Raw genomic sequence first — 26,398 nt, 5'->3', positions numbered from 1 at the left:
TATGGCAACATCTTCAGCAGCAGCTCACGGAAATCCGAAATTATTGACAGCAACGCTACAAAATATATCCATAATGTCCCAGAGACACTTACCTTTGCTGAAATCTTTAGGATCCAGTGATAAACTGTAGCCAGGGAGAGTTTCCAAAAGCAATTTGTAGCAGGCCCGCCAGCCGGGTTCAGGAATGCTGGGCGCAGCACATTGCATGGCCGCGATCCGCTTGAAGAAAGCGGATTTGCGGTGAAAACCGATCCGTTCGTAGAGCTCCGAGAGAATGCTGTAGCGCTGGATTTTCTCTTCTTCTGAAAGCTGGGATTTAAAGGGGAAAAAAAAGGGTTGGTTCTAATCAAGAAGTGGATATATGAGTTAGTCATGACGGCAGGAAAACTTGACTTGCTTCAAATTAAACAAGCTAATAAATCAGCAAAGAGAGTTCTTCAGCAACTCTGTCAGTACTACTGACAAGTAAATAGCCACAAAAACAACTCCATATTTTATGGAAGATATTTGACATGATATTCATTTAAGGGCGCAAAAATATATCACTTCTAAAATCTATTGATTTACCAAGTTAAACATTTTCATCCCTTTAAGATTAAATCTCAATCTTGAAATCTTGGGCTGCGAAAGCAAAGAAACTACTGTCCCAATTTTATAGGTCTCTGATCTTGTAAACCACAACATTTTTATACCATTATACGATACACACACAGACTTGCCAACCATCAAAGAAAAATTTAGCGAAAGGTTAAGCCCCGTTAGGTTTAAAGTTGAAACAAGTTTGATAACGAGTTAGGAGCATGTGCTGCTTTAGCTCATTAATATATTGTCAAAAATCCCAAGTATGTGTTCTTTCCCCCCTGGTTTGAAAGACAATCTTGATTTGAAATCAGCCGGGCAGGAAGAAATTGTCACGGAAATTCTGGAAGCAATATTGAGTTCCAAGGCTGGACCAATGCTGACACCTAGTGCACAATATCTGGTGCGCACAACCAAAAGTGACATAAAATATCTTAAATGACTCCAAAGCTGCTAACACGTTTTGCGAAGGTGTTTAAAATTACAAACTGCACACAGAAATGGCACTAAAGGACAGAAACAGCATTTCTGCAACTCGTTCTTCAAAACTGAAAGAATCAACCAGTGGATTCTGTGTGTTTAACTTCAGATACTTAAATTTTGGACGTAGAAATACAGGAGACCTCAAAGAAGCCGAATTTTCAGAAGGCAACATGACCTTATGTGAGAGTTCAAACCTTAGGGCTTCAGCATATGAAGAGACAGATAGACTAGCAAATTATTTTAGAAAGTTTCGGACAATATATGAAGCTGCTGTTTCGCTCAGAACCGACAAAACAAGATGATGCCCAATGGAAAAATAACTCCCATCCACATAAAAGATCAAACTCTGTAACAAGAGTTGTAAAAAGGCGATTGCACTGAGCCAACAACTTTCCTGAATCAATACAGCTGGAAAGAACTTGAAGCATAATAAGGAAATACAGGACAAGTTTAAACCGGTTTATCAGAACGCCCAAAAGCTGCAATTCTGGAAGAACATGAGGTGTCAGAAAAAAAAAGCTACTCCACCTTTTTTTTTTACCTTCTTTTTTTCCATTTACATCATTTTTTAAAAGTGAGTACAAGAAGAAAATATGGCAGTAGTATCCCCACAGCTCACTACGGGGCCAGTTCTGTTTAATCTCCTTATCAATGATGTGGATGAGAGGATGGAGTGCACCCTCAGTACGTTTTAAGATGACACCAAGGTGGGTGGGAGTGTTGATCTGCTGGAGGGCAGGACGGCCATACAGAGGCATCTGGACCAGCTGGATCAATGGGCTGAGGCCAATTGTCTGAGGTTCAACAAGGCCAAGTGCCGGGTCCTGCACTTGGGTCACAACAACCCCAGGCAGCGCTACAGGCTCGGGGAAGAGCGGCTGGAAAGTGCCTGGGGGAAAAGGACCTGGGGGTGTTGGTCACAGCAGCTGAACATGAGCCAGAGTGTGCCCAGGTGGTCAAGAGGCCACCAGCATCCTGGCTTGTGTCAGGAATAGTGTGGCCAGCAGGACCAAGGCAGCAACCACTCGCCTGTCCTGGGCACTAGGGAGGCCAAACCTCGAACCCTGGGGTCAGTTTTGGGCCCCTCACCATAAGAAGGACATTGAAATACTAAAGAGAGTGCAGAGGAGGCGACAAAGCTCATGAGGGGTCTAGAGCACAAGTGTGATGGGAGCGGCTGAGGGACCTGGGGGGTTCAGCTGGAGAACAGGAGCTGAGGGGAGACCTTCTGATCTCTGAACTGCCTGAAAGGAGCTTGGAGCATGGAGGGGGTTGGTCTCTTCTCCAAAGGAACAAGTGACAGGATGAGAAGAAATGGCCTCAAGTTGCACCTGGGGAGGTTTAGATTGGATATTAGGAAACATTTCTTCCTGGAAAGGGTTGTCGAGCATTGGAACAGGCTCCCCAGGGCAGTGGTGGAGTCACCATCCCTGGAGGGGCTTAAAAGATGCATAGACGTGGTTCTTAGGGACATGGTTTAGTGCCAGAGTCAGGTTATGGTTGGACTCGATGATCCTGAGGGTCTCTTCCAACCAAAATGATTCTATGAAGTTAGAAAAGCTTAAAAAAACTCCCACCAAACACTATCAAAACGTGTTCCTCAAATACATAATACTGTCAGTGTTCACATATCTATGTGTGAATTTTTAAGATGAGAGCTGGTCATGATATTTAGGTACACTAAGTGCTCAGTAATAATTGGAACAACTATCAGAGAGGCACATCTGAGTAGGTTTTTAACACTGTTACCTCACATGTTGCTTAATGATTGCCCACAAAGTTACTCAAATATTTTCTGCAGTTGCAGGAAACTGTTTTTTCAGCACCACAAATACAGCAAAATCAGCTTCCCTGGCCTCAAAAATTTATAAAAGCCTATAAAGCGGCTGCGAAATAGCCACCACCTCAAGCACAGCATCTTTTCCAACTGGTTAATTTTCATTTAACTGCTATAACAAACCAAGTTTGCAATTGCACCTGTAAAGGCTGCAGTTCACTTTCTAAGCAACTGAGTCAGTTTTTTCCACAGGTTTGTTTTAAGATTGGCTTTAAAGAAGGTAGTTTGGGTTTTTTTAATTATTTCTTACTATATCAAAATTCTGTAATCTCACTTGTAATTAGATGTGACAATTTATTCCTCACAATTGAATGCAAAGATAAGTCGTGTTACCCTGCGGCTCTAATAACCAGAAAACACCAATTACATAGTGTTATCAGACTGGGTAGGAGATTGAATATATGAAAAACACCCAGTTCTTCTATTTGTCAGTCATACACTTTCTCCTGCGAGGTGTTTTTTCTCCTGTTGAATATCAGTTGTGCTGCTGTCCTATCAACCTGCGAAAGAAAAACACCGTCCCACACTTTGTTTCTCTAACCTGTCACAGGATGACGACTTCTTTGAGTTAGTCCAAATTATAACTCTCATCTGGAGAGATTATCTTACTCTTATTTCTCATAATAATGCTTTCTAGAAACACTTCTGCTCAAGAAAATGACACAATAGTAGATGTGTAGTTACAAGCTGGATAAATGTTGTCCTTGATTGAAGTTAATAAAGGTACAGAATGGTTCTCAGCTCAGCAGTGGGCCTCAAAGCCCAAATAATCCCTATTGTCAAGGTGTTGATTTGGGTTGGTTTTCTTTTTAAAGCAACTATACATTGAACTTCTACAGCGGCATAATGATAATATCAAATATAGCTGACATCAGGAAATGAAAGAGTGATCATTAGGTATACAAGGTACAGCAGAAGTCAGTGGAAAAGACCCATCTCAAACTACTAATAAAAGTTTTAATTTCTTTTAAATCAGTGAATACCAATATGACTTGAGAAGAAAATTGATCACCCTTCTTAATATCCAGTTTAACGTATCTTTCTTTCCAGAACACATCCCCACCTAGTTTGATCTCCCATGTTGTGCAAATGACAGTTACCCTCAGTGAGTTCCATGCATGAGTATTTATTTCCAGGGTCACTGATGGCATAAATCAAATTCAAAGTTCCTTTAGAGGAAAAACAAAGCAAAGAGAAATGGATCAACCAGTGAGGAACAAAAGCAGCAGGGCCTCCAGAACACCCTCCGTTGGGTCTCTCCAACACAGCAGGTGACCAAACCAACGCTTCCTCACGAGATTATTTTCATCAGGACCCACTCAACTACAGTGGAACAATTACAGCAGTTAAGGTTCTCCGCAACAAAATCGATTATTTTCATAAAAGCTCATTGATTAATTAATTTCTCATTTATGTCCGTTTAGAAAATTGACTCCATCGAAAAGTTTCTCTGCAAATGAAAGGAAGTATTTTAGCTCCCTCATAAATTTGTTGTCCCCATCAGGGCTTAATAAGCTCAATGGTGTGGACTTGAACTGCTGGTCTTACCAAGACGTAACAAGCAAAAATGGAAAAACAGTAAGAAAACTAACAGCTTTTTATGAATTCTTTCAACCACAGCAGTGTCTCAGTAACCAGTGACACCAAGTGACACTCAATCAGCAACAGTGGCTTAGTCTCAGTCTCTGGGGTAGTTCTGAGCATTTTTCTCACTGGTCCTAATATTGATTTTCTCCTCCACGTTCCTTTCTGATTTGGGCTAACAAAGTCTTCAAACCACATCAAAAAAACCTCAACAGTGCAGAGTCTGGTTGGAAACCTGTAGTTCGTGGGGCTCCCCAGGGGTCAGGACCAGGTCCAGTCCTGTTCAAGCTGTTCATCAGTGACCTGGATTGAGAGAGCGAGTGCAGCCTCAGCCAGTTTGCTGATGACACCAAAGTGGGAGGAAGGGCTGACACACCAGGGGCTGTGCTGATATCCAGTGAGACCTGGGCAGGCTGGACTGGGCAGAGAAGAACCTGATGAAGTTCAACAAGGGCAAGTGTAGGGTCCTGTAACTGGGGAGGAACAACCCCAGGCACCAGTACAGGTTGGGGTGGAGCTGCTGGAAAGCAGCTCTGCAGAGAAAGACCTCGAGTTCTGGTGGACAACGGGCTGACCATGAGCCAACAATGTGCCCTCGTAGCGAAGAGGCCAACGGTACCTGGGGTGCATTAGGAGGAGTGTGAGCAGCAGGTCGAGGGAGGTTGTTCCTCCCCCTCTGCTCTGCCCTGGTGAGGCCACACCTGGAGTTCTGGGCTCCCCAGTTTAAGAAGGACTAGGAATGACTGGGCAGTGGGCTACAAAGATGATGAGGGGTCTAGAGCATCTTTCTTAAGAGAGACAGAGAGCTGGGGCTGTTCAGCCTGGAGAAGAGAAGCTGAGAAGTGAACCTCATTAAGGTTTATAAATATCTCCAGGGTGGGTGTCAAGAGGATGGACCAGACTCTGTTCAGTGGTGCCCAATGACAGGATGAGGGGCAACGGGCACAGACTGAAGCACAGGAGGTTCCGTCTGAATATGAGGAGAAACTTCTTTCCTTTGAGGTGCCAGAGCCTGGCCCAGGCTGCCCAGAGAGGTTGTGGAGTCTCCTTTTCTGGAGACATTCAAACCCACCTGGACACATCATGTGTGATCTGCTCTGGTGAACCTGCTTTAGCAGGTGGGTTGGACTGGATGATCTCCAGAGGTCCCTTCCAACCCCAACCAGTCTGTGATTCTGTGACTAACAACACTAGTCAAACCCTTACACTCACTTTTCAATAGGCCATTCCTAATTTGCTCACTGTTTCACCAAACGAGATCAAAACAAGGAAAGCAAATCCATTGCAGATCTGTCCCAAGCAGCCATTTCTCCCCTTGCCCAATATCACAACAGAACAACAATGGGATTTTTTCTCTTCACGAGGGAGAACAGCCAATAGAGACTTTAATCTCAAACTAAGTCATGACACTTTTAGACAAATTCTGAACACTTTTTAAACCAGGCTCACAGATGCAAAAATCCTCAGAAGTCGATTCCTAGTGAGAAGGAAGGTAGGGACGCAAAAAATAAACTGGAGTCTCCTGAATCTAAATACCTTCCACACTTCAATATAATCTCTCAAAGAAGAAGAGGAAAATAACCGGACTTCCCGCACCAACCTGACGTAGGTTGATGTAAACGGCATTTTGAAGAAACTCAGAGGCTTCCATGCTCCTTTTCTGTATCGCAAGGACTCTCACGGCCTTCACGCAGGCTTCCAGTTCAATCACGCCAGCGTTCTTGTACTTGAGAATGGAGAAAATTAAGATAATATTGAAGTATTGCACCAGGTAGATTTGATAAGTATTTCTGCTCAACACATAAATTAGCTGTCACATCTTCCAAACCCAGCAATTCCTTAACGCTATGGACTATACTGTTAAATTATCAACATATGCCCAAGTGAAAATTAAGGTGTCGTCTACAATTTTATTACATAAAACCACAGTTTTCAGCCTCTTGTCTCACTTTTCTCACAGTACAGCTTCAATCTGAGAGTTCAGACATGAAGAAAAGTTGGGAATATTAGTAAGATTTTGGATAACCTCATATATGCTGAGTGTGGGTGGTGAATCTGCAACAAAGAAATCAATTCTACCCTCACAGTGTAATAGGTATGGAAGCAAAAAGGTCAGTTTTACAGTAGTTCAGCAGCACCTAAAACTCTTCTGTTGCAATAAATGAAGGATTAATTTTGCCTTTTCTATTTACTATAAAATGCACTATGTAGCACAGGAAGCTGTAACAACAGAGCTTTAGTTTTACTGCATCCATTTTCTTTTCAGTTAAAACAGTATCACTGATGACAAGTGAATTACAAGCCCTTCTGAGTTTTTTAGTATCCATTTCCAATACATTTTCTGTTTCAGTTATTTAGCTGTCTTAAAGACAAGAGACAATCTAGATGTGCATCGATCTGTTTGAGCTTGGACAACAAACCAAGGCGATTTTCTAGTCAAGCAATCTGATCTATTAATAATTATTTCCGCCAATATTGGATATTTGAGTTGGCCCGTCTGCTCCTGAGGTATTTATCATGTTTGAAATCTAATGGGAGAAATAAAGCTCAGAATGAAATGCAAGAGCTACATATTCCTTTCTTGTGCGTTTATATCAGCAAAAAAACCACTGGAGATTGAATTCATTTTAGAAGATTTGTACAAAAGTGATAAAATACATAGAAAGTGCTGGTTCCTCAGCATCAGAGCTCAGAGTTAGTCTGTCTGTAGGTCTTAAACAGACAAAACCAACTATGCTGCTCTTGAACACTTATAGATCATCCCAAGACAAAGCTCTCCATTATTTGCAAAAGAAGCTGCAGTGATTACTTGCTAAGAGCATAATGTACATTATTATAATCAAAACATAAATATCGTACCCTAAATATCTATACTTCTAAAGAAATCACACTCTTTCTAGATGAGCAACTTGCCCTTACGGTAACATGAAAAGCTGAATGCACCCTCGAGAATCATCTTTATAGTGATGGATCCAAATGGGTCTGAAACTATCCCTGAAACCATCACATTTCATTGCTTCTGATCATAAATTAACTCATGCACACAACCTATCTTGTTTCATTTGGACAGTCTCCCTTCACCACAGACATGGAAATGCCACATTGTATTTACATAGATGAGTCTAAAGATACTTCCCATATCAAACAAGATATCTGAAATTAATTTTGGTGCAGCGTAGTTATTTAAGCTTTAATCACTTTTTGAACTTGTCTTTAATGTTCATGTGGATACTGAGCCACTATTGTTATAGCATGAAATCACTTTTTTTCTCTTCATATTATGAATGCAAACATCAAGCTACCTTAATACCTTATGCACGGAGTATCCAGCACCAGCAACACCTTCATAAACTCCTGAAATCCCCAGAGACCATTCCAGTAGGTCCAGTAAATAACTATTCAGCTTAAAAATGCATAGAAGCACCACTGGAGTTGATAATGTATGTGTTAAGGACCATAAACGAACGTAATAATTAACAAACGTTCAAATACCTAACGCTTCTACTTGGCGTGCTTGAAAAATATAAGACAATTAATCAAATTAACCATTATTTTTAAAAAATAAGCAGGGTTACCTTGCCGTAGTAAGAAATGGCTTCTTTATATTTGTCTATGATGTCTTCGGGACTCAGGCAATTCTTGGCACGTCCTATCTCGGCGCTGGTGTCCGCGTTGATACCGTTCGAAGTCAGCGCACCTGGAACAGAACAGGGGATGAAATGAGCAGAAGGTCGTTGAGCAAATACTAAATAGCTAAGAAGAAAACACGCACGCGTTGTAGGTTTGAGCAGAGTATACGCAAAGAATACTCGCCCTACCTAGGAAATACTAGTTGTGTTTTGCTACGCTATTTAAAAGAGTACAAATGAAAAATGGATTCAATCATAAACCAGCCAACAGGGAATAATCTTTCACTTAGTAAAAAACAGATATATCTGTAATCTTTTATACTTATCTGAATAATTAGACTATGAGTAAAAAAGTGTTAAAATCAGATTATGGCCACGTTCAAATACGCAGTTTTAACCTCTGAATTATTACTTGTTCTACTCAAAAATTATATTTCTAAAGCACACCTAAGAAAAACCTGTGCAAATTTTTAATAAACTAATTATTGGAACAGTGACCTTCTCCTCCAATCATTTAAAACAAATACTTCCCTTCCTGATATCTAATCACAAAAAATAAAGTGTTACATTATAACAAAGGGCACCAAATCGGAACCTTCCATATTTAAAAATAGAAAATCAGATGAGGCTCAGACAAAACAGTAAGAAATTGCTTTTCTTATACAAGAAAGAAGGTGAGAGACAGAAAGAGTCTTTACATACAGAAAGGATAAGAATCTGAAATAGAAGCCAAGGAAACCTGAGGTATTACAAAGAGCAGGAAAACGTTCTTTCTAGAATTTTATTTTAATTGCAGAGTTAGCATAATAAGATTGAAAACATTTATGAAAGTTTTGGCAAGGCTCTGTACCTTTAATCTGTAGCATTATACGCTAATTCACTTCTTCAAGAGGTTTCTCTACTAAGATGGCAAAGAAATCTTTGGGTTTCGGAGCTGGACCCAACTCTCAATAGACAGTTAAAAACTACTGGGAAAGATATTTTCTACTCCCTCTATATATTCACAAATATTCTACATGCTCAAAGCAACTTTTTAATATGTTTATCAGCCTTAAAGCACATCTGTAAATTAACCTCTTAGGGTTTTTATGGAAGTTTAGTGCCAAATTTTTGTTAGTGACAATGGCAAGATCACCACGACACTATAAGGCTTGTGTGTGATAATTTGAGTTCATCAGTTAAAAGAATGTACAATCCTCGTTATTCAGGGGAAGAAACGATCTTGATTCGAATTTACAGGGACACAATCATGGAACTACATCATTTGTTTTGTGCCAGTCACCCTTCAGTCTCTTTGCTTCCACAGAATTTATCGCCAAAAACTGAAGCATCAGAAATCAGAACCAGTTTTGGCCCATGGCAGTAACTATCTATACAAATGTAAAACATATGCAAGTAATAAAAGAAAAGACTTTGGAAACATGCATGAAAATATTGTACCTGGATCAATGAGAACTTCTTGTGCCCCTAAAAGGAGGAACAAAAATGATTTTGTTTTCAGCCTTAAATACAGCCAACAAAATAAGCTCTTACAATGTTTCATAACTAACATCAGGCTTGATCAAAGTTATAAGCTATATTAGGATCATCACTGCTATTTTGAAGGACTACCAATTCTAATTCAAGTAGTCACCATAAGTTAAATCTCATTTTGCGAAAAAATAAATGTAAAAATCCCATAAACTTGCAATTTATTCTAGGACACATCAAGAAGAACTGGAGAATTTGGAGTGTATAATTTAAAGCCATAGCCTTTTTCTTCTTTTTCTTTATTTTTGTTTTAGCTCATGGGTTTCCATCCCAATTGATTTATTCTATTTTAATATCAGGTCCTACAGTACTTAAATATCCTTGTGGGAGCTCATTTAATCTACACGATACTCTAGAATAACATTTTCAAGTAACTGTATCCCTTTCAATTGTCATTAGTTTCACTCCATTAAATTTTCTGAATAATTGAGTCATATCAACCCAACAAGCCAGACTATTCACATAAAACAGTCACCAAGAATCCTACACAGTTGGATTATCAGATACGTAACCTTGTTGCCCTAAACTTCGATTAAACATGGTAATAAAATTGTGATGATCAAGGGTTAATCCGTCAAAAAAAAACCTGCTTTATGAGCAAGACGAGACCTCCCTTCAGTTGATTCACTCTGACTCCAGACTAGTAAAGCAGAGATTTAGAGCGAGATCAGAAAGATACTCCAACACTTCACTCAGTTGTCCTAAGTCTGCTTGGGGAAAGAGGCAGGTCAGGCAACAGAATTAAAAGTTTAGCATGTCAAACAAGCAAAATAAAATAGAGAAACCCAAAGCAGGTGGTAAGCTAAACATCAAGCAATCTAAGCTCAGCTTATTCAACACAGAGGTCATGGAGCCAACAGATCACAGCCAAGTTCCTGGCCAACAAGAACTACACTAAATCTGCTTTTATGCTGAAGGTTGCGAAAACGAATCATAGACTTGTAGAATGTCCTGAGGTGGAAAGGACCCACGAGGATCATCGAGTCCAACTCCTGTCCCTGCACAGGACAACCCCACAGTTCACACCATGTGTACTCAAAAAACCCTTTAACGCTGCCCTCTTAAGCTTGTGCTCTCTACACTATATAGAGAGATATGAATGCTTCTCTTTCCACTAATGTTTCTATATAAAGCAGATACCACAAGATGTTTTGAGCAGCCAGGTCCTGTGCTATCCCCTAAAAATGCCAAATGGTGGAAGTCGCAAGACATTCAAGAGAAAGGTGTTTCGCTTGATCAGGGCACAAAGTCAGTACCAAGAAAGCCCGTCCTGGCAAGGCTGAAGTGCAGGCACAAGAAGAGGCACAATTCCAGCCACATCGGGGAGCAATAAAGGTAGTTATGACATCTATATGCTTCAAAAGTGGGTACAAATCAAATGTCAGCTCCAAGCGTAGCATTTCTTCATTTGTGCATAATTTGGAAACCCCTTTTATTTCTAGACTTATGCTACAGAAAGAGATGACACACTGGAATTTGCTCCCCAGATTAAATACTGTCCTCGCAAAATTAATTATAGCAAAGCGGATTATAAACAAAGGTGCAGTTTGTAAAGATTTCCAATGAAAGACATTGCAGAGTCAAATAAAAAGGTATTGAAAAGCAGCTTTCAGAAAAGCTTGCAAGAAAAAGACATCACAACAATAGCTGTTTGTCTAGACAGTTCAGATCTCAAAACATTAAGAGAACATAACTAGTTCGGGAACAATATCTAATGGACCATCAAGTAACATTTTCATCTGGAAAGGATGACAAAAAAAACCCTCTAACTGGGTTTTCTTCACACAAAAGTGCTTTGAAAAATCTTGTCACATGAAACTAAAACATTTTTAAAATATAATAATGCTAACAAGTTTGCAAACAGGACTTTGAATTACAAGACAACTTACAGAGAAGAGCAGGAATAATACACCAAAAATGTATTTTATTCAATTATTCTGATAGTTGTGGCTTGTTTGTTACCTTCTTTAGTAACAAGGAGTACCCATTACCAACAGATTGCAACATCTACTCCTAAATATTCATTGAAAAGTGGACAAAAAATGTGTGAATTATACTGTAACAGCCAACACAAAATACACTTATCAGCCATAGAACCAAATGCACAGATTATAACAACTAGGCATTATATGAAAAAATCAGTATTCTGTCCCAAAATAAGATATCTTTACTATTGCAATTATCTGGTGTCAACATACACATTTTGTACTAAAGATAATATAAAGCAAGTGTTTATTGGATTGTGATTTACAGATGAATAAAGATGAGGGGTTGCTTTTTTTTTGGATGAAGGAATTCATTTTCACCCCATTACACACAAGTGTACTTACACCAGAACTTAAACCCAGCTTGTGTTTGCTTCAGCACTACTTAAGAACCTGGTTATATACATAAAAACAGCTGTGCTGGGTTAGACAAAAGGCCCGTCTAGCTAATAATAATCAACGTATTTTTCTTTCAGGACACTAGTCAGCCGCTCCTGGAAGCCACAGAAATTTTCAGGGGCCTTAAAACCATGTGGCAAGTGCTTAGGTCTGAGATTAAGCATTTATCCTACAAACATAAAGGAGCAGAGAGGAGCAGTGACAGGCAGCTGAACCCCGATAACCTAACAGAGCTGTCTGGGGCGAAACCCATCACAACCAGTTCATTTGAGCATGGGACTCACTGTAGGATGCAGGGAAAGAACATTTTGGGATTGCACAAGATTTCTTATAAGATGTGCAGGGGATGAACCAAAGACAATAAAGAATAAATCCTTCCATTTGCTCTTCCATCTGCTTGATGTCCTCTAGTTGTGTCAAAAGCAGCACTGATCCTCACCCACTCTCTCCCACAACGTTCAACATATTCTAGAGCTCTCTCCTATTTCTCCTCAGTCATCTCTTTTGCAGAATGTTGGAGTTCTAGGCTGTTCAGTTATCCTTTGTATAGAAATCATGCCAAGATCACCTTTGTTGCAACCTCCTTCCAGTAGAAAAACGAGGATAGGAACATGAACAACCTTTTGAGGTGGGAAACTGAAACAGTATGCAATATTCTGCATGCAGGTGAAACACAGACTTATTAATACTTCCTATTTTTTTTCCTCTCTGTTAGTCTCCTAGTAATTCCTCAAATACTTTAAGTAGGCCATTTCTCAAAGAACGTTTACCATACTGATGTCAATACAATCACTGTTTTAACTAATAAGCAATCTGAGAGTTCAGAAGAAGTATACTAAATCTTCAATGTCAGTTTATTGGAACTTAGTTATCCGAATCTATTTATTAAAAGTTGACTTTAGAATAGCAATAGACCTCTGAATAAATGTACCTAACTTATTCTTAACACGTGCAGCTCTGCCACACATGTACTTTATGAAAACTGTCTGCATCTCCTCCAACAAAATTCAAACTAAAATAGACACTATTAACTATCAGACAAAGAGATCAAAAGCTTTGCAACTCAATGCCAAGCACACATGTCGACATTAATACAAAAGCAGCAATGTCGCTCATGTAAAAATATTAAGAAGAAATACAGCTCCTTCCCCTCACCCGCCTCCCTCCAGTTTATCCTGCCGTGGGTATAATATCAGAGCTAGGGAGCATGGAGGAAATTTTCAGGTGTTCAGTGGTGGTAAATGGAATAAAAAGCAAATCCTGTCCTTACCTGGTCTGTGCCTGTTGCCCGCCTCAGCAGAAAGAGAACCCCCTTGTGCCCGGCGAGATCCAACTTTACCTCCAGTACCACCAGGATAATGATAGATGACTGACGCTGAGCATAACCCCTCAAGGGCAGCTGGAAAGTAAAGGAAAAAAGACAAGAGATTAGGAGAGATGCTTGCAAGTGAAGTATCATGGAGTAAAGTCTACTTACACAAACACAAAGTCCGCCTCAAATTGGAGACCTGGTGACATACGTCATGGAAAAGCCTGAGATACTCAATATCCTTCTATCTCTGCTTTAACTGGTCAGGCTTACGCTCAGACCTCACAGGTCCCCAGAACTACAAGCAGAGTCTGTAGGAGTGTGCACCAGGCACAGCAGAGGAAAACAAGCGTACAAAGCACTTAATCCAACTGGACACAAATCTACAAAACCAGCATCGACGGATGACAAGAGAGCTGGCCAATGTGAGGCCACTCACTCAGTCCCTCAACAGATCATGCCAACTGGGGAAGGTTTCTTGTGACGTTTTGCTTTGTCCGGTCACTAGAGGGAAGTATCAGGGGCCTACAGGCAGGTCAACCTCAATTCCCTGGCAAGGCTGTAAAAAAAATCTTTCTGGAAGCCATTTCCAAGCACATGAAGGACAAGAGGGTGACTGGGAACAACAAACATTGTTTTATCCAGGGTTAATCAATCTTTGGCAACCTTACCGCCTCCTGTGATGGGATGATGAGCTCAGTGGACAAAGGAACAGCGGTGGATGTTGTGTATTCTGACTTTCACAAGACCTTCAGACAGGGTCTCCCATAGCATGCTTACAGCCAAATCTATAAGATTTAGACAGCTGGCGTATAAAGTATGTGGAAAATAGGACGGATTGTGATCGGCAGTGTGAAATCCAAATGGTTGCCAGTTACTAGTTTTGTCTCCCAGCGATGAATACCAAGGACAATGTTCTATTATCTTCTTCAACAACCTAGATGATTGCATAGAGCAATCAGAAAATTACTGGGTGACACCAAATCGAGGAGAACCACAGGGCAGGCCTTCAGCGCAGGGAGAACTTGCCAGGCTGGAGATAAGGGCCACCAAGAGCCTCGTGGAGTTCAAGAAGATGCTCATGCATCTCCGATGGAATAACCCTACGATGACTAGCCAGAAAGCAGCTTTGCAGACAGGACCTGGGGGTCCTGGTGGATAAATTAAGAGCAGTTAGTAGTAGGCCCTTGCAACAAAGGTAACAACTGCATACCGGGCTGTGAAAGCCACAGAAGGTCAAGGGAAGGGATTATTCCCCTGTGTTCTGCATCTGAGAGACCAGATGTGGAGCAAAGCGACCAGCTTCGAGCTGCCCAGTGCTAGAAAAACATTAACATCCCAAAGCAAGCCCAGCGGATTGTCATCAAAACCATCAGGGGGCGGGGGGCCATGATGTATGAGAAGTAGAGAGAACTGGGTTTGTTCAGCCTTAAAGAGGGGAGATGATCTTGCTGTCTTTAAACACCCTGTGGGAAGGTAGGGAAGAGATGGAATCAGATGCTTCTTGGAGGTGCAGTGATTGATGAGAGTCAACACAAGTTGACACAGAATATTCTGCTTTAATGTAGGAACAATTTCTGTTTTATTGCTGGGTTTTTTCAAACTACAAGCAGCAAAACATTAGCACAGGTTGCTCAGAGATTAAAGAACATCCATCCTTAAATATACCTAAAACTCAACAGGGTGGGTCCCTGAGTAACGTGATTTAAGTGGATGTGACATGAGCAGGAGACCAGACTTGAAGACCTCTAGAGGTCATTTCCAATCCAAATTATTCCGAGTCTATACATATAATTTCGTATTTCAGTCTCAAAATAGTTTTTTGCTCTGCAGAAGTAGAAAAGTTCTCCTTCCTTGTTTGAAGAATCCTGAGCCACTTAACCTTTTGAAAGAGTAAAAGGAAAGAAGTGGAAAGTCGGAAGGTGTTATGGTTTTCATAATATATAACATACAGAGCCATTAGGAAGCTAAATGGATTTCCAAGTAGAATGAGAAAGTTAAAAGCAGAACTGGAAATGGCAATTTTCCTAAAAGGGTATGAAACCAAGAAGCAGAAATTGTCCTCAAAGATAACTTGTAGATCAAATAAATAGGAAAAAAAAGGGACGGGAAAAAGGAAAAGGAAAGGAGGAAGGGAAAAAGTGAAGTCTGGGAACTCAGTGTCAAAGGAAGGAATTCATGCTGGTGGAAGTTAAACATTTGCTGTTTTGACAGATGTAAAGGCAAAAATCTTTTGCTAACAGTCCCCAGTAAATACCTGCAAGAAAGATTTCTAAAACATCCATAAAATACACTGAAAAAATAAACACCATCCAGAGAAATAGTTAGAAGTCACACACAGTATTGTTTTTAAGTATATGCTTTAGTACAATAATACATTTTATGCTGCATGTTTTCTTAAACACATTTCTTCCTTGTGCCTGATTACCTTATTTTTATTTTGACTTAATTCTTAGCCACAACTGATATTCAGATTTTGGTCACCAAAATCATTTTCACAATACAGAAGAAAAGTTATTGAAGACAGTTTTATTTACTTGGTTTTAGGAACTAATTATTCGATAATCATTAATTAATTTGATATCATCAATTAATCCTACCTCCAAGCCACAGAAAGTCATTCACAGACCGCAGAAGTTCCACTGCCATGTGATAGTGCACCAAGGAATCTTGTAACATCCCAGCTTGTAAACACAGGTCACCAACATGTTTCCGCATCCGGCCTTGACAACGCTTCTTATAGTGCCTGCAAAATAAAAGGTACAATTCAGTTATTTACAGGAAATGCTTAATTGAGATAATAAACACCTAAAGTCAATTTTCTTTCCTCCTTAATAGGAGAACAAAATTAATTTACTCTCCCTGAGCAAACAGCCAGCGCTAATTCTAACCAGTATAAAATGCAAAAGAACCAACAGTTTGAGTATATATGGTAAAAACGCAACACATCACATATTTTGCCTACCTAGCGCTTACACAGATAAGACTCACAAAGTTAAAAGACTGCACTGCAGAGCACTTCAATAGCCTTGTCACAGATGGAATAAAACAGAATCATAGAATCACCCAGGTTAAAAGGGATCTCGAAAGATCATCTGGGTCCAATCTTTCATGAGAAAGGGAGCCTAGATGAGATTATCAAGCACCCTGTCCAGCCGTATCTTAAAAACCTCCAAAGCAAGGTTCTTGTTGTCCTCACCAGGTTTTTGACTGCCTTTCCATAGCTTCTTTGGGGCTTTTAAGCAGACCCAAATGCTTCCCATGGAATCCCTCGCATCTGGGCTCTCAGCATATTGAAGCTGGCTCTTCCAAAATCCAGGGTCTTCGTCCTGCTACTGATCTTCAGTCTGTTCAGCAGGATCCCAAACTCCACAATGTCATCATCACTGTATTCAAGGCTGCCATTGGTGGTGATGTTGTCTTCTTGATTTGTGAGCAGTAAATCTAACACTGTGCTGCTCCTCATCACAGGCCCAGAACCATTTTGGTTGGAAGAGATCCTTAAGGTCATCAAGTCGAACCATAACCTGACTCCAGTGCTAACCCATGTCCCTAAGGACCACGTCTCCAAGTCTTTTAAACACCTCCAGGGATGGTGACTCCACCACTTCCCTGGGCAGCCTGTTCCAATGCCTCACAACCCTTTCCATGAAGAAATCTATAGCAGAATGCAGTTCTCAATGCATCCCAGGAACATAATGGATGACTTGTGCACCACCACATTGCTTTCCCAACAAATGTCCATGTAGATGTCAGCTGTGAGGAGCAGGTTCTGTGGGCCTGAGACTTCCTCCAGCAGCTGGTGTAAGGTTTTGTCAGCCGTGTCATCCTGACCAGGACGCTGGTAACAGCTATCTGACATAATATGACCCTTGGTGATGATCTCTCTGATCTTGATTGACATGGTTTAACCCCAGCTGGCAATTAAGCACCAGACAGGCACCAGTAGGATGGGGTCCCACACTATCCAATATGGCCTCATTAACCGCCACCACCCTTCCCATCATTTGACAGACAGGTATCATTCCCTTAGTCTATGGACCACCCTTGTAAAATGTTCATAAAATATCCAGAAACATCCACAAAACACGCACTGAGTTCATTTAGGCCATGACTATGGGTTCCATCTCTTCTGGTGGTCACTCAGGACAGGAGAGGTGATGTGCTGCGTGGAGTTATTGGCCACCAAAGCCAACTCAGGTCAGGTCACTGCTGCACTTGCACAGCTTCCTGTAAGGCTTGTCCTCTGTTGGTTCAGGTGGTTCCTGCTATAGTAATTCCTATAAGATGCAACTCGCATTGTAAGCCACAACAATTTAAAGGCATATTCATTACAGTCTCCACCTCGATCCCTTCTTAGGCCAGGTTATAGGGTTTACCACTGCAGGGAACTCCTCCCCTTGCCCCTGCTCTGGCTTGAACTCCTCCAGAACCTGCAGTCCCTTAGGGGTGTACCTGCTCCAAGCGGAGCCACTGTCTCTTCAAGAGGACACCTGCTGTGGCACAGACTCATCTACAGTCACTTTGAGGTACAACTGCTCCAGTATGGTCTTCTCCATGGGCCACATGGAGAAGTAAACCTGCTCCAACATAGCCTTACCCATGGCTGCAGTCCATCCAGGGATGTACCCGCTCGCTCATGGGATTATAGAATCATAGAATGTCCTGAGCTGGAAGGGACCCACAAGGACCATCGAGTCCAACTCCTGTCCCTGCACAGCACAACCCCACAGTTCACACCGTGTGTCTGAGGATGTTGTCCAGTCTCTTCTTGAACATTGTCAGGCTTGGGGCCGTGACACCTCCCTGGGGAGCCTGTGCCAGTGTCCAGCACCCTCTGGGTGAAGAACCTTTTCCTCATGTTCAACCTAAACCTCCCCTGGCACATCTTCCTGCCATTCCCTTGGGTTCTGTCATTGGTCACCAAAGAGTATCCATGAGAGTTATCCACGAGAGTCATCCATGGCCACACTTCGAGGTGCTCCAGCATGACTTCATGCACAGCCACTGCCACTTCAAGGCGTACCTACTGCAGCATAGACTTATCCACAGTCAACATAACATGTCCCTTAGTGACAATCCCTCTTATCTTCATACAAAGACATTCAATAAAACTTTGATTGTCTCCATAGCTCAGCTCCATACATTCACATTTCTCTATCCCCTCTTCTTCCCTTCCCATCTTTCTGAAAGAGCTCATAGCCATGCACTGTCATCTTCCAGTCACATTAATACTCCCACCACGTTTCTGTGGTTCTTAAGGCATCGTAACTGTCAGACTGGGCAAGCAGTTCCAGTTCCTCCATTTTGCTGCCCAGACTCCATGTGTTCTCAGACATGCACTCAAGGTGCCTGAACTTGGGGTTATTGCCCTTGGAGAGGCTTAAGGAGCATCCCTAATGACTCCCATAGGTGCTATCATCTACCCTGTTGCTTATGAATATGCAGGTGTCACCATTTTGGACCCTTCCCCTGCTAGTTCGTTACTTTAAAGTGCAATTGATTAACTCAGCCAATCTGTTAGCAAAGATCCTCCTGTCTTTCCTAGGCAGGTGGATCCTACCTCTTCCCAATAAGCTGTATTCATCAAAAATCTACCAGTGATCATTGAAACCAAAACTTTGGTGACAATCCAGTATATTTGAACCTCACAACTTCAAAAAAGAAATAAATCAAACCACACCCAGGGTAACATCCATCCTCCAGCTGCTGAACTCTCAGATCCCAGAGCAAGACTTGAATATAAGAGGAAATATCATAATTATGGAATGAAAAGGGGTTTAAGGTCATGGGGTTTTTTTTCCAGCGAAGAACCCTAAAGATGAATTATATCACAACACATGTGAACAGACTGTTTTCGTGAGTCCATAAAGTGGGGGGAAAAAAGTAAAGGGGGGACAAAACATATGAAATATAAGGGTAGGAATAAGCAAATAAGCATATTAATTTATTTCCTTTCGATTTTAAGGCAGAAAGGCTAGGAGAAATGGTAATAAAAACAGTTACAGGATACTGGTTTGTTTGCTTTTGAGGTTCTTGGTTTGGGTTGGGATTCTTTTTCGTAACCCAAACACAAGCATCAAGTCCCAAGGATAACCAGAGTGTTGAGCCACCAAACAATGCCTGATTCCCTCTAGTAGATTTGAAAAAGGAATAGTTCATCAAGAAGATGAAGATAAAAGTAACAGATTTATATGGAGGGAGGACAGAAAATGAAAAAGATTTATGGAACTACATCAAATGTCCTTATAAAAATCAAATACAAAAGCCATCAGAACCAGTGTCATCGTTTACAAGACAAACTGGGAATTATAAAAGGGGAAAAGAAACATAACTCCTATTGCTCCTCTCCATCTAAAAATGTACAAATAGCTCCTATATAAATGTTCCCATTTTTCTGATCTATCACATCATATTCACAACTGATGTGAAGATGACAACATTAAATGAAGCCAAACACCAGACAACTGTTGTGCTCTCAGACATGTCAAGAAATTGTTAATATTTCTTCTCTTTTTCAACAAGCATGTACTTTACAGATCTTCGTAAGCAAAAAACACAAGGAAATTCAAAGTGAAAACTAAAGCTGCTCTGCACAACTATGGAAGGGCACCAAATCCTGCCACGATTTCAGTGTGAGCTTTGGCTTATAGAGAAATACCTCCGTCAAAAAGTTACTTTCTAATCTTGAATCAGAACTGTATAGAGAGTATAAATTGTTTATAATCAGGTTTTACTAATCTCTGCGTTCAAGAATGAAATTAAGATTGTGTTATATTGTTTTTAACTTTTCTTTTTTACATCAAATACATAGCATAGAGAATCGTTGTTCCTGCTGCCTCAGCCGCTGCTCTCCTGACCAACATCTCATTTTGCTGCCGATTTATATATATGGCAATATATGCAAAGTTTGAATGCATTTATTCACTTAGCCATGAAAAAAACATTGTCTATACAAAACTCTTCCCTTTTCGAAACTTTCCTGATTTATGAACAAACAGGTAATTTATTCCTGAAGAAATTTACTATTAATTATTCAAAGACTGAATTCATTCCATCTACTTTTAAGCTCTTCAATGTGGTGCCAAGACTGGATCTACCTCCTACAGCCCCTGCAAGTCTTCACCACCCTCCTGGAAAACATTTTCTTACTAATTATAGAGTAAGTTTGCACCATACAAGTGTATAAACTGTGTCTCAATTTAGCACTCACAATTAAGTACAATTAATTTAGGCTTATATTTTTTTCTTCCCCCATTACTGCAAGACAAAAGGCAAAGATTTCATTGAAACAAAACCTACTCTCCACAGACAGCAAAACTTGATTTACTTCATATTTGGGAAGCCTGATTTGAAAAAAACACCCTAATATCTACAATATCAGGTTGTTGAAAGCATATCTAAGTGACTGACCGTTTTTTCAATGCATACTGGGGTGCAAACTTAATGGAAAAAAGTCATACATGCATAAAATTATGATTATTCATCTTAATACCCAGATCATTTTGCTTCACAGCTTTAACTGAAGGATCTGACCACAAAGCTGAAAATGAGAAGCTTATAGATATCTTATTTCAATTCTTTTATCTAAACACTGTTTAGTTATTTTGGCTCTCTACTGCATAATCCACATCTATTTGATGACAAGGAGTCTGCGTAAGTTAATTGCTACTTTTTCTAGGATAAGATGACAACCTTTTTCTAGATCAGTTCCTTCTAGTATTGACTTCTCAGAGCTGTTTCTATTTAACTTTCCTCTAGGAGACATTTAAGACATTAAGTTTCAAAGACACACGCAACTCCCACCCAAAAACACCACAAAACCCTTCAACTCCTTGGTCAACTGCTCTTCAAAAGGTCCTCAACACATACAGTTGACTACAAAACTAGTTTAAGATCTTACTCTCTAAAGTTAATTGTGTTCATCTGGTACCTAACACACCCCTGGTGTTCTCTTCAGAATAATAACCACAATCATTACCATTAGTGACCACCACTACGCCTTCAAATTGAAGGCCAATAAATCTGTTTCAGAAACCAAAAAGTACTTCTTGACCCCATTTCCATTTCTACCTCATTTGCTATATACGATCCACACTTTACCTCTTCATCCCCAACTCTTTTCTAGGATCCCAGGATAATTTTATGGAAAATTCAGGGTAACAATATTATATTTCAAGACAGAATTTATTTTCACTACAAAACATCCAGCAACAGGTTGGAAGGAATTTCTGGATCCCCCAGACTTCTGAGTAGCTAAATTTAAAACAAGAAACATGCAAAATGAATTTGCAAAAGTATTCATGCAAAGTGCTTAAAAAAAGAAAAATGCCCATCAAATTCCACTAATTCCAATTAGCATGCACAACTACAGGTATCACCAATCATAACATTACCCAGGCTTAAAAGACACAGCTACAACGCTTGATCGATTGCCAGAACTTTTGAATTTGGAAACCAAACACAGGCAGCAACAGCTTCATGGCTTTGGGGTTCAAATAATAAAGCAAATTCCAGAGGCCAGCAGCCGCCTAAGCAAATTAGGTGTGTCCTACAACAAAATTCAGCCTTGCTCCCAAATATAATTGCCAAATGTGCCAAAGGGGGTCAACCACAGTAGAAGGGCTCCAGGCAGCAATTATTTTTGTGTGTAGTGAAAAAGAAATATAAAAGCAACACTAAAATATGCAATGAAGGCGGAGTGGAAAGGCAGTATATGGAAGAAAGCTAACTATTTTTTAAAATATGCAATGGCGGCCTACCTTTTTAGACCCAACAACAAACTCACAGGGCAGTATGAGAGGAGAAGAAGAAGAAAAACAAAAGAAAGGAACAAGAAACAAAAATTAGAAAGACAGAGAACAGAAAGAAAATTAACAGCCACATACATATACTGAGATATCATAAACTTTGATAAACCAGTGAACAAATCTCACCTACAAGAGACACATCTATAAATAGTGCCCTAATTTCTCATCACTCAATACTATCACGTGGATGCCTTACCAGTATTAAAAAAAGAAAGAACCTAAGACACAAACTGATGTAAACAAGAGCAAAATGAGCTTATCCAAGTAGATTTATAACCATACATGAGTATGTTTATTTTTTTAGCAGAAAATAAAACTAAAATTGAAAAAATAACTGGAATTCTGGCAAGTTGGTTTCCTAGTCTCAAGTTTGTAGGACCTTTGTGTCACCATCAGAACATGCATTTCCATTCTTTTCAATCAGTCCCCTAACCTTTACAAACAACTACCAAGTGCAACTGATTTCAGAAACAGTTTCAATTGTCCTCAGCTGCCCTGTGACCACAGAAATATTTTACCCAATTTGCAGATGAAGAAACTGGAAGAGAAAAAATTAACAGATTTGCCAAGATCACCTTTTGGCAGCACTCTCTAGAAATTAAACCAAGGGCAGACTCCCAGTCTTACAATTTTTAATTAACAGGATGAACTTTCTTAAAAACGTCTTAGGACTTCAGCTCACTGTTTTTCATACATCAAGTTTTCTACCAGCCAAAAGATTCCTTCTCCACAGATAATATAGTGGTTTTGTGCATATTATCATCTCAGTAGGAGCTCTGGGAATGCAGTCTTTTCTGCTCCTCAGACAAGGAACTTGCAAAAGACAAAGATCAGCTCCGCTTTTTCCGAGAATTATCTTATTTGAAACGTAGCACAATAATCCGCCTTCCTTATTTATGAGCTCTGCATCTCAAAAGAAGCCCATCATATTGCGATGATTATGTGACCAAATTAAAGCCAGTCTTACTAACTGAGCAAGAGAGATCAATTCTATCTGTCTAGTCCTGATCATAACATCAGTATTAAACAAAATATTTTACAAGAAATTGCTTGGAGGAAAGTCTCTCTTGAGATACAAAAAAGTTAAGTAGTTTTAATTAGTCTTCAAACCATGTGATCATAATTACTATGGGCCATGTAACTTCTTAACATATTTACACTGAATGTATCATCCCAGTTCACTAGCTCAAGGTTACAGCTCCACTCCACATTTAATGAGACCTTTGCTACACACTGTGAAATTTAACTTCAATTTTAGAAGTCACAGGAAAAGTTGTGCTTATTTAGCCCAAGCAGACACCTGTAACTACAGCAGTAAAGACAGAGACTCTCTGTTACAAACACAAAGAGTTTGTCTTCTCTTCCATCTACTTAATACAGAATTTGTGTGCCTTTTAACCAGTTGGTTGCACACTGATGGGAGGTCAAGATAAATTATATACACACACACAAAAAAAAGGATGGGTGGCATATATATAAAAAAATAGGATAATCTTTGCTTCTAGTCCTTTAGAAATGTCTACCTGTACTACAAAAAAGCTGTTTCATTTGCCTCGATATCTCAACAACATCATCTTTTTTTTATTTCATCCTTTAAACTCCTTAGGCTCACAGGCTAAAAACCAACAAAGCAAAGTTATTCTACCAGATGTTCCCATATGCCCTCTGTGCATTCAGACAACCTTCACCCCTCCCCAAAAGAGAATTATACAACACCACGTTTTACAAAAACTGAAACTGGACTCCATTGAAGAAGGTCCTTCCTAGTTTTGTGTCACCTTGTTATGACTAAATGCAATGGTTTCCTCCTCATTTGGCAATCTGCCACTGTACAAGGGAACACACTACAATAAAAACCTTTTATTGCAACCGAAGAAATAAAATGCTGTACACTACCTGTTTCACATATGAAAATATTTCTAACCCAATATTTCTAACTCCTTTCCTGACGTTTACTTGGGATTATATATATTTCTCCTTTCTGTTACAAAACTCAAAAAAAAACCCACCTAAAACCCTCAAGGCATTTAGAGTATTTTCTTACTTATCCACACAAAACACTAAACTGAATATCAAGATCTTTTAATTCAGCGGGCTTATGCTATTCATATGTAAATCCGAAGTTTTAAAACAATCAGCAGTACTAACTCCACAGCAAAGTAAAGCTGAAAAACTTTCTTACTGCTGAACTGAAAGAGGAAAGATTAGAATATTTAACACCTTTTCTTTAAGCAGTTAAGTACAACAAATATTCAAACATTTAAAGTATGATCATTGATCTAGACTTACTGAAAAAATATTTGGTAGTTGGACCACCCAGCAAGGTTGGATGTATACGAACCAGCAATTAATTCTGTGTAAAACCGCATGTTTACAGAACCAGGGTCACACACCTTCACAAAGAATTCAAGCATTACACTAAACCTGTTTCAACTCTTCACCGAAACAGCATAAAATATCTCCTTGGATACATGTGGACAAACATACTGCCTGTTATTTGAGCTCCAAACCCATTCAGAACTTCACAGAAATATTTAGCCATTAGCTACAACACAGCCACTGCTCATCAATAAGTACTTTACGTCAGGAACTCACTTCCAAAGAGAAATTTGGAAGCATGCTCTTTAGAAGACAAAATGGAACGGAACAATTCTTGGCCAAAACTCAGTTTTCTTAGCTAAGTGGAACAAGAAAGTCGCTGTTCACCAAGAACAGGGGAGAAAGGTTCTGCTGGTCCTTCAGGCAACCAGAGATAATTTAATGGAGGGCTTCAACTTAATTAGAAACTTAGAATACTTTCTTCCAGTATATTGCATTCTTATAAAGATATTCTAAGGCTAGGACTAATTATGCAGAGCTAATTAACGTGATTGGAAAGCTTCACAAACCTGCCTGGATACCTCTGAGCTTTTACACACAACAACCACCGCTGGCATCCCTAGTAGTTCAAGACAGATGTGAAAAATACTCTTCCTACGCATACTATGTATTTTGATGGGGCTTCCACACCTCTGTCTTTTCCAAACCAAAAGGAAGATGGTTCCTTCCGTCCTTTGGATTTGGCCACAAACAGCGGAGCCAAACAGATTGGAAAGATGGGGAGGGGGGGAAAACACGCTATAACATACACAAAACCAAAGAGAACGGTTGTGAAAAGAACAGTAACAAACTAAGAGGGGTCGGGAATATCAAATCAATAAAAATGAAACACAGGGAAACATGCTGGACTTAGTCACCAAAATAAACGACCACTGTTTCATAGGATCAAAAAGTAGACAGAAGCTTAAGGGAAAATAAACACAATAGGTAGGATTAGTCGAATACTACTCAACATAAAATAATTTTTCATTGATGATAACTGAATTTCCTTATTAATATTGTAGGTCTATAAAAACATTTCAAGCTTTCCAGCAAAAAACCTCTTTATAGCAGCATCTGTCAAACCTTTCCTATGACTTCCTTCTCCCATTTGATTAGCCTCATAAATTAAATACATATATAACTCAAAACATTAAGTATCATCAGGCTACAACTTAAACTCTCCTAAATTACAGCACGACCTTTGTAGTAACAAAGTAAACTTTGTCCTTCCTAACAGGCTTATTCTAAACACAAGCCATTGCCACATAGTTTTTCAAGACCTGCAAGCTGACAAAAATAGCTCCTTACCTACTGTCGGTGTCCAGACCTACAAAATCCTTCTTCTCAAAGGGAACACAGAGCAGTGGGATCTTGTCTCCAGACTTGTCAGTGGCTCTGTCAAGCCGCTTAGACTCCAGCACTATGAAGAGGGATTCAATAAAATCCTCTATTCTCTTCTCCACGGTTTCACATTCATCGTAACTGGGATAAAATGCCACATCAGTGCGGGGCTGCTCCGCGATCTCTCCTTGAAGCCCAAAGACAAACAACCGGGAATCGTAGAGAGTAGAACCATACATTTCCTTCTGCAAATGGAATTTCTCAAAAGTCTGTGGCCACTCCTTCGCGGAAGAACAGTCTGTGATAGTTATCAGCCCCACAACTTTGCGGTGTGTCTGAAAATCCCCCCATTCGTTGTTCTCCGGGGGATAATGGTACCTATAGCGGATATACAGCACACGCTGAGAGTCGCGCACGTTAACTTGACTCACTGCTGAAATTCGCTTGTAGATCCTGAAGAAGCTCTCTTCGGGTACAATGCCGATCGGCTGAACCACGACCAGGAGAGTCTGATGGTCCTCAGCACACTGCATGTAGTCAGGAACGCTCAT

The 26,398-nt window shown here is 40.1% G+C and overlaps 1 protein-coding gene across 1 annotated transcript in view; it reads right to left on the bottom strand.

Moving 5' to 3' along the window:
• Positions 1-26,398, bottom strand: part of TRAPPC9 (trafficking protein particle complex subunit 9) — a gene marked incomplete at both ends in the record, with an annotated part of 507,143 nt that extends 480,745 nt beyond the window's left edge. The window contains 8 exons of the mRNA XM_080339501.1: positions 93-309; positions 6,084-6,209; positions 8,059-8,180; positions 9,553-9,579; positions 13,297-13,425; positions 15,936-16,081; positions 22,098-22,118; positions 25,815-26,398. Coding sequence (XP_080195627.1) covers positions 93-309; positions 6,084-6,209; positions 8,059-8,180; positions 9,553-9,579; positions 13,297-13,425; positions 15,936-16,081; positions 22,098-22,118; positions 25,815-26,398 — 1,372 coding nt within the window. The remainder of the gene's footprint in view (positions 1-92; positions 310-6,083; positions 6,210-8,058; positions 8,181-9,552; positions 9,580-13,296; positions 13,426-15,935; positions 16,082-22,097; positions 22,119-25,814) is intronic.

This window comes from Nesoenas mayeri (genome assembly GCF_963082525.1).
Source record: "Nesoenas mayeri genome assembly, chromosome: 2".
In the NCBI taxonomy this organism is placed as follows: Eukaryota; Metazoa; Chordata; class Aves; order Columbiformes; family Columbidae; genus Nesoenas; species Nesoenas mayeri.
The sequence above is the reverse complement of the archived record's forward strand: the minus strand, read 5'-3'. Positions and strand labels throughout refer to the sequence as shown.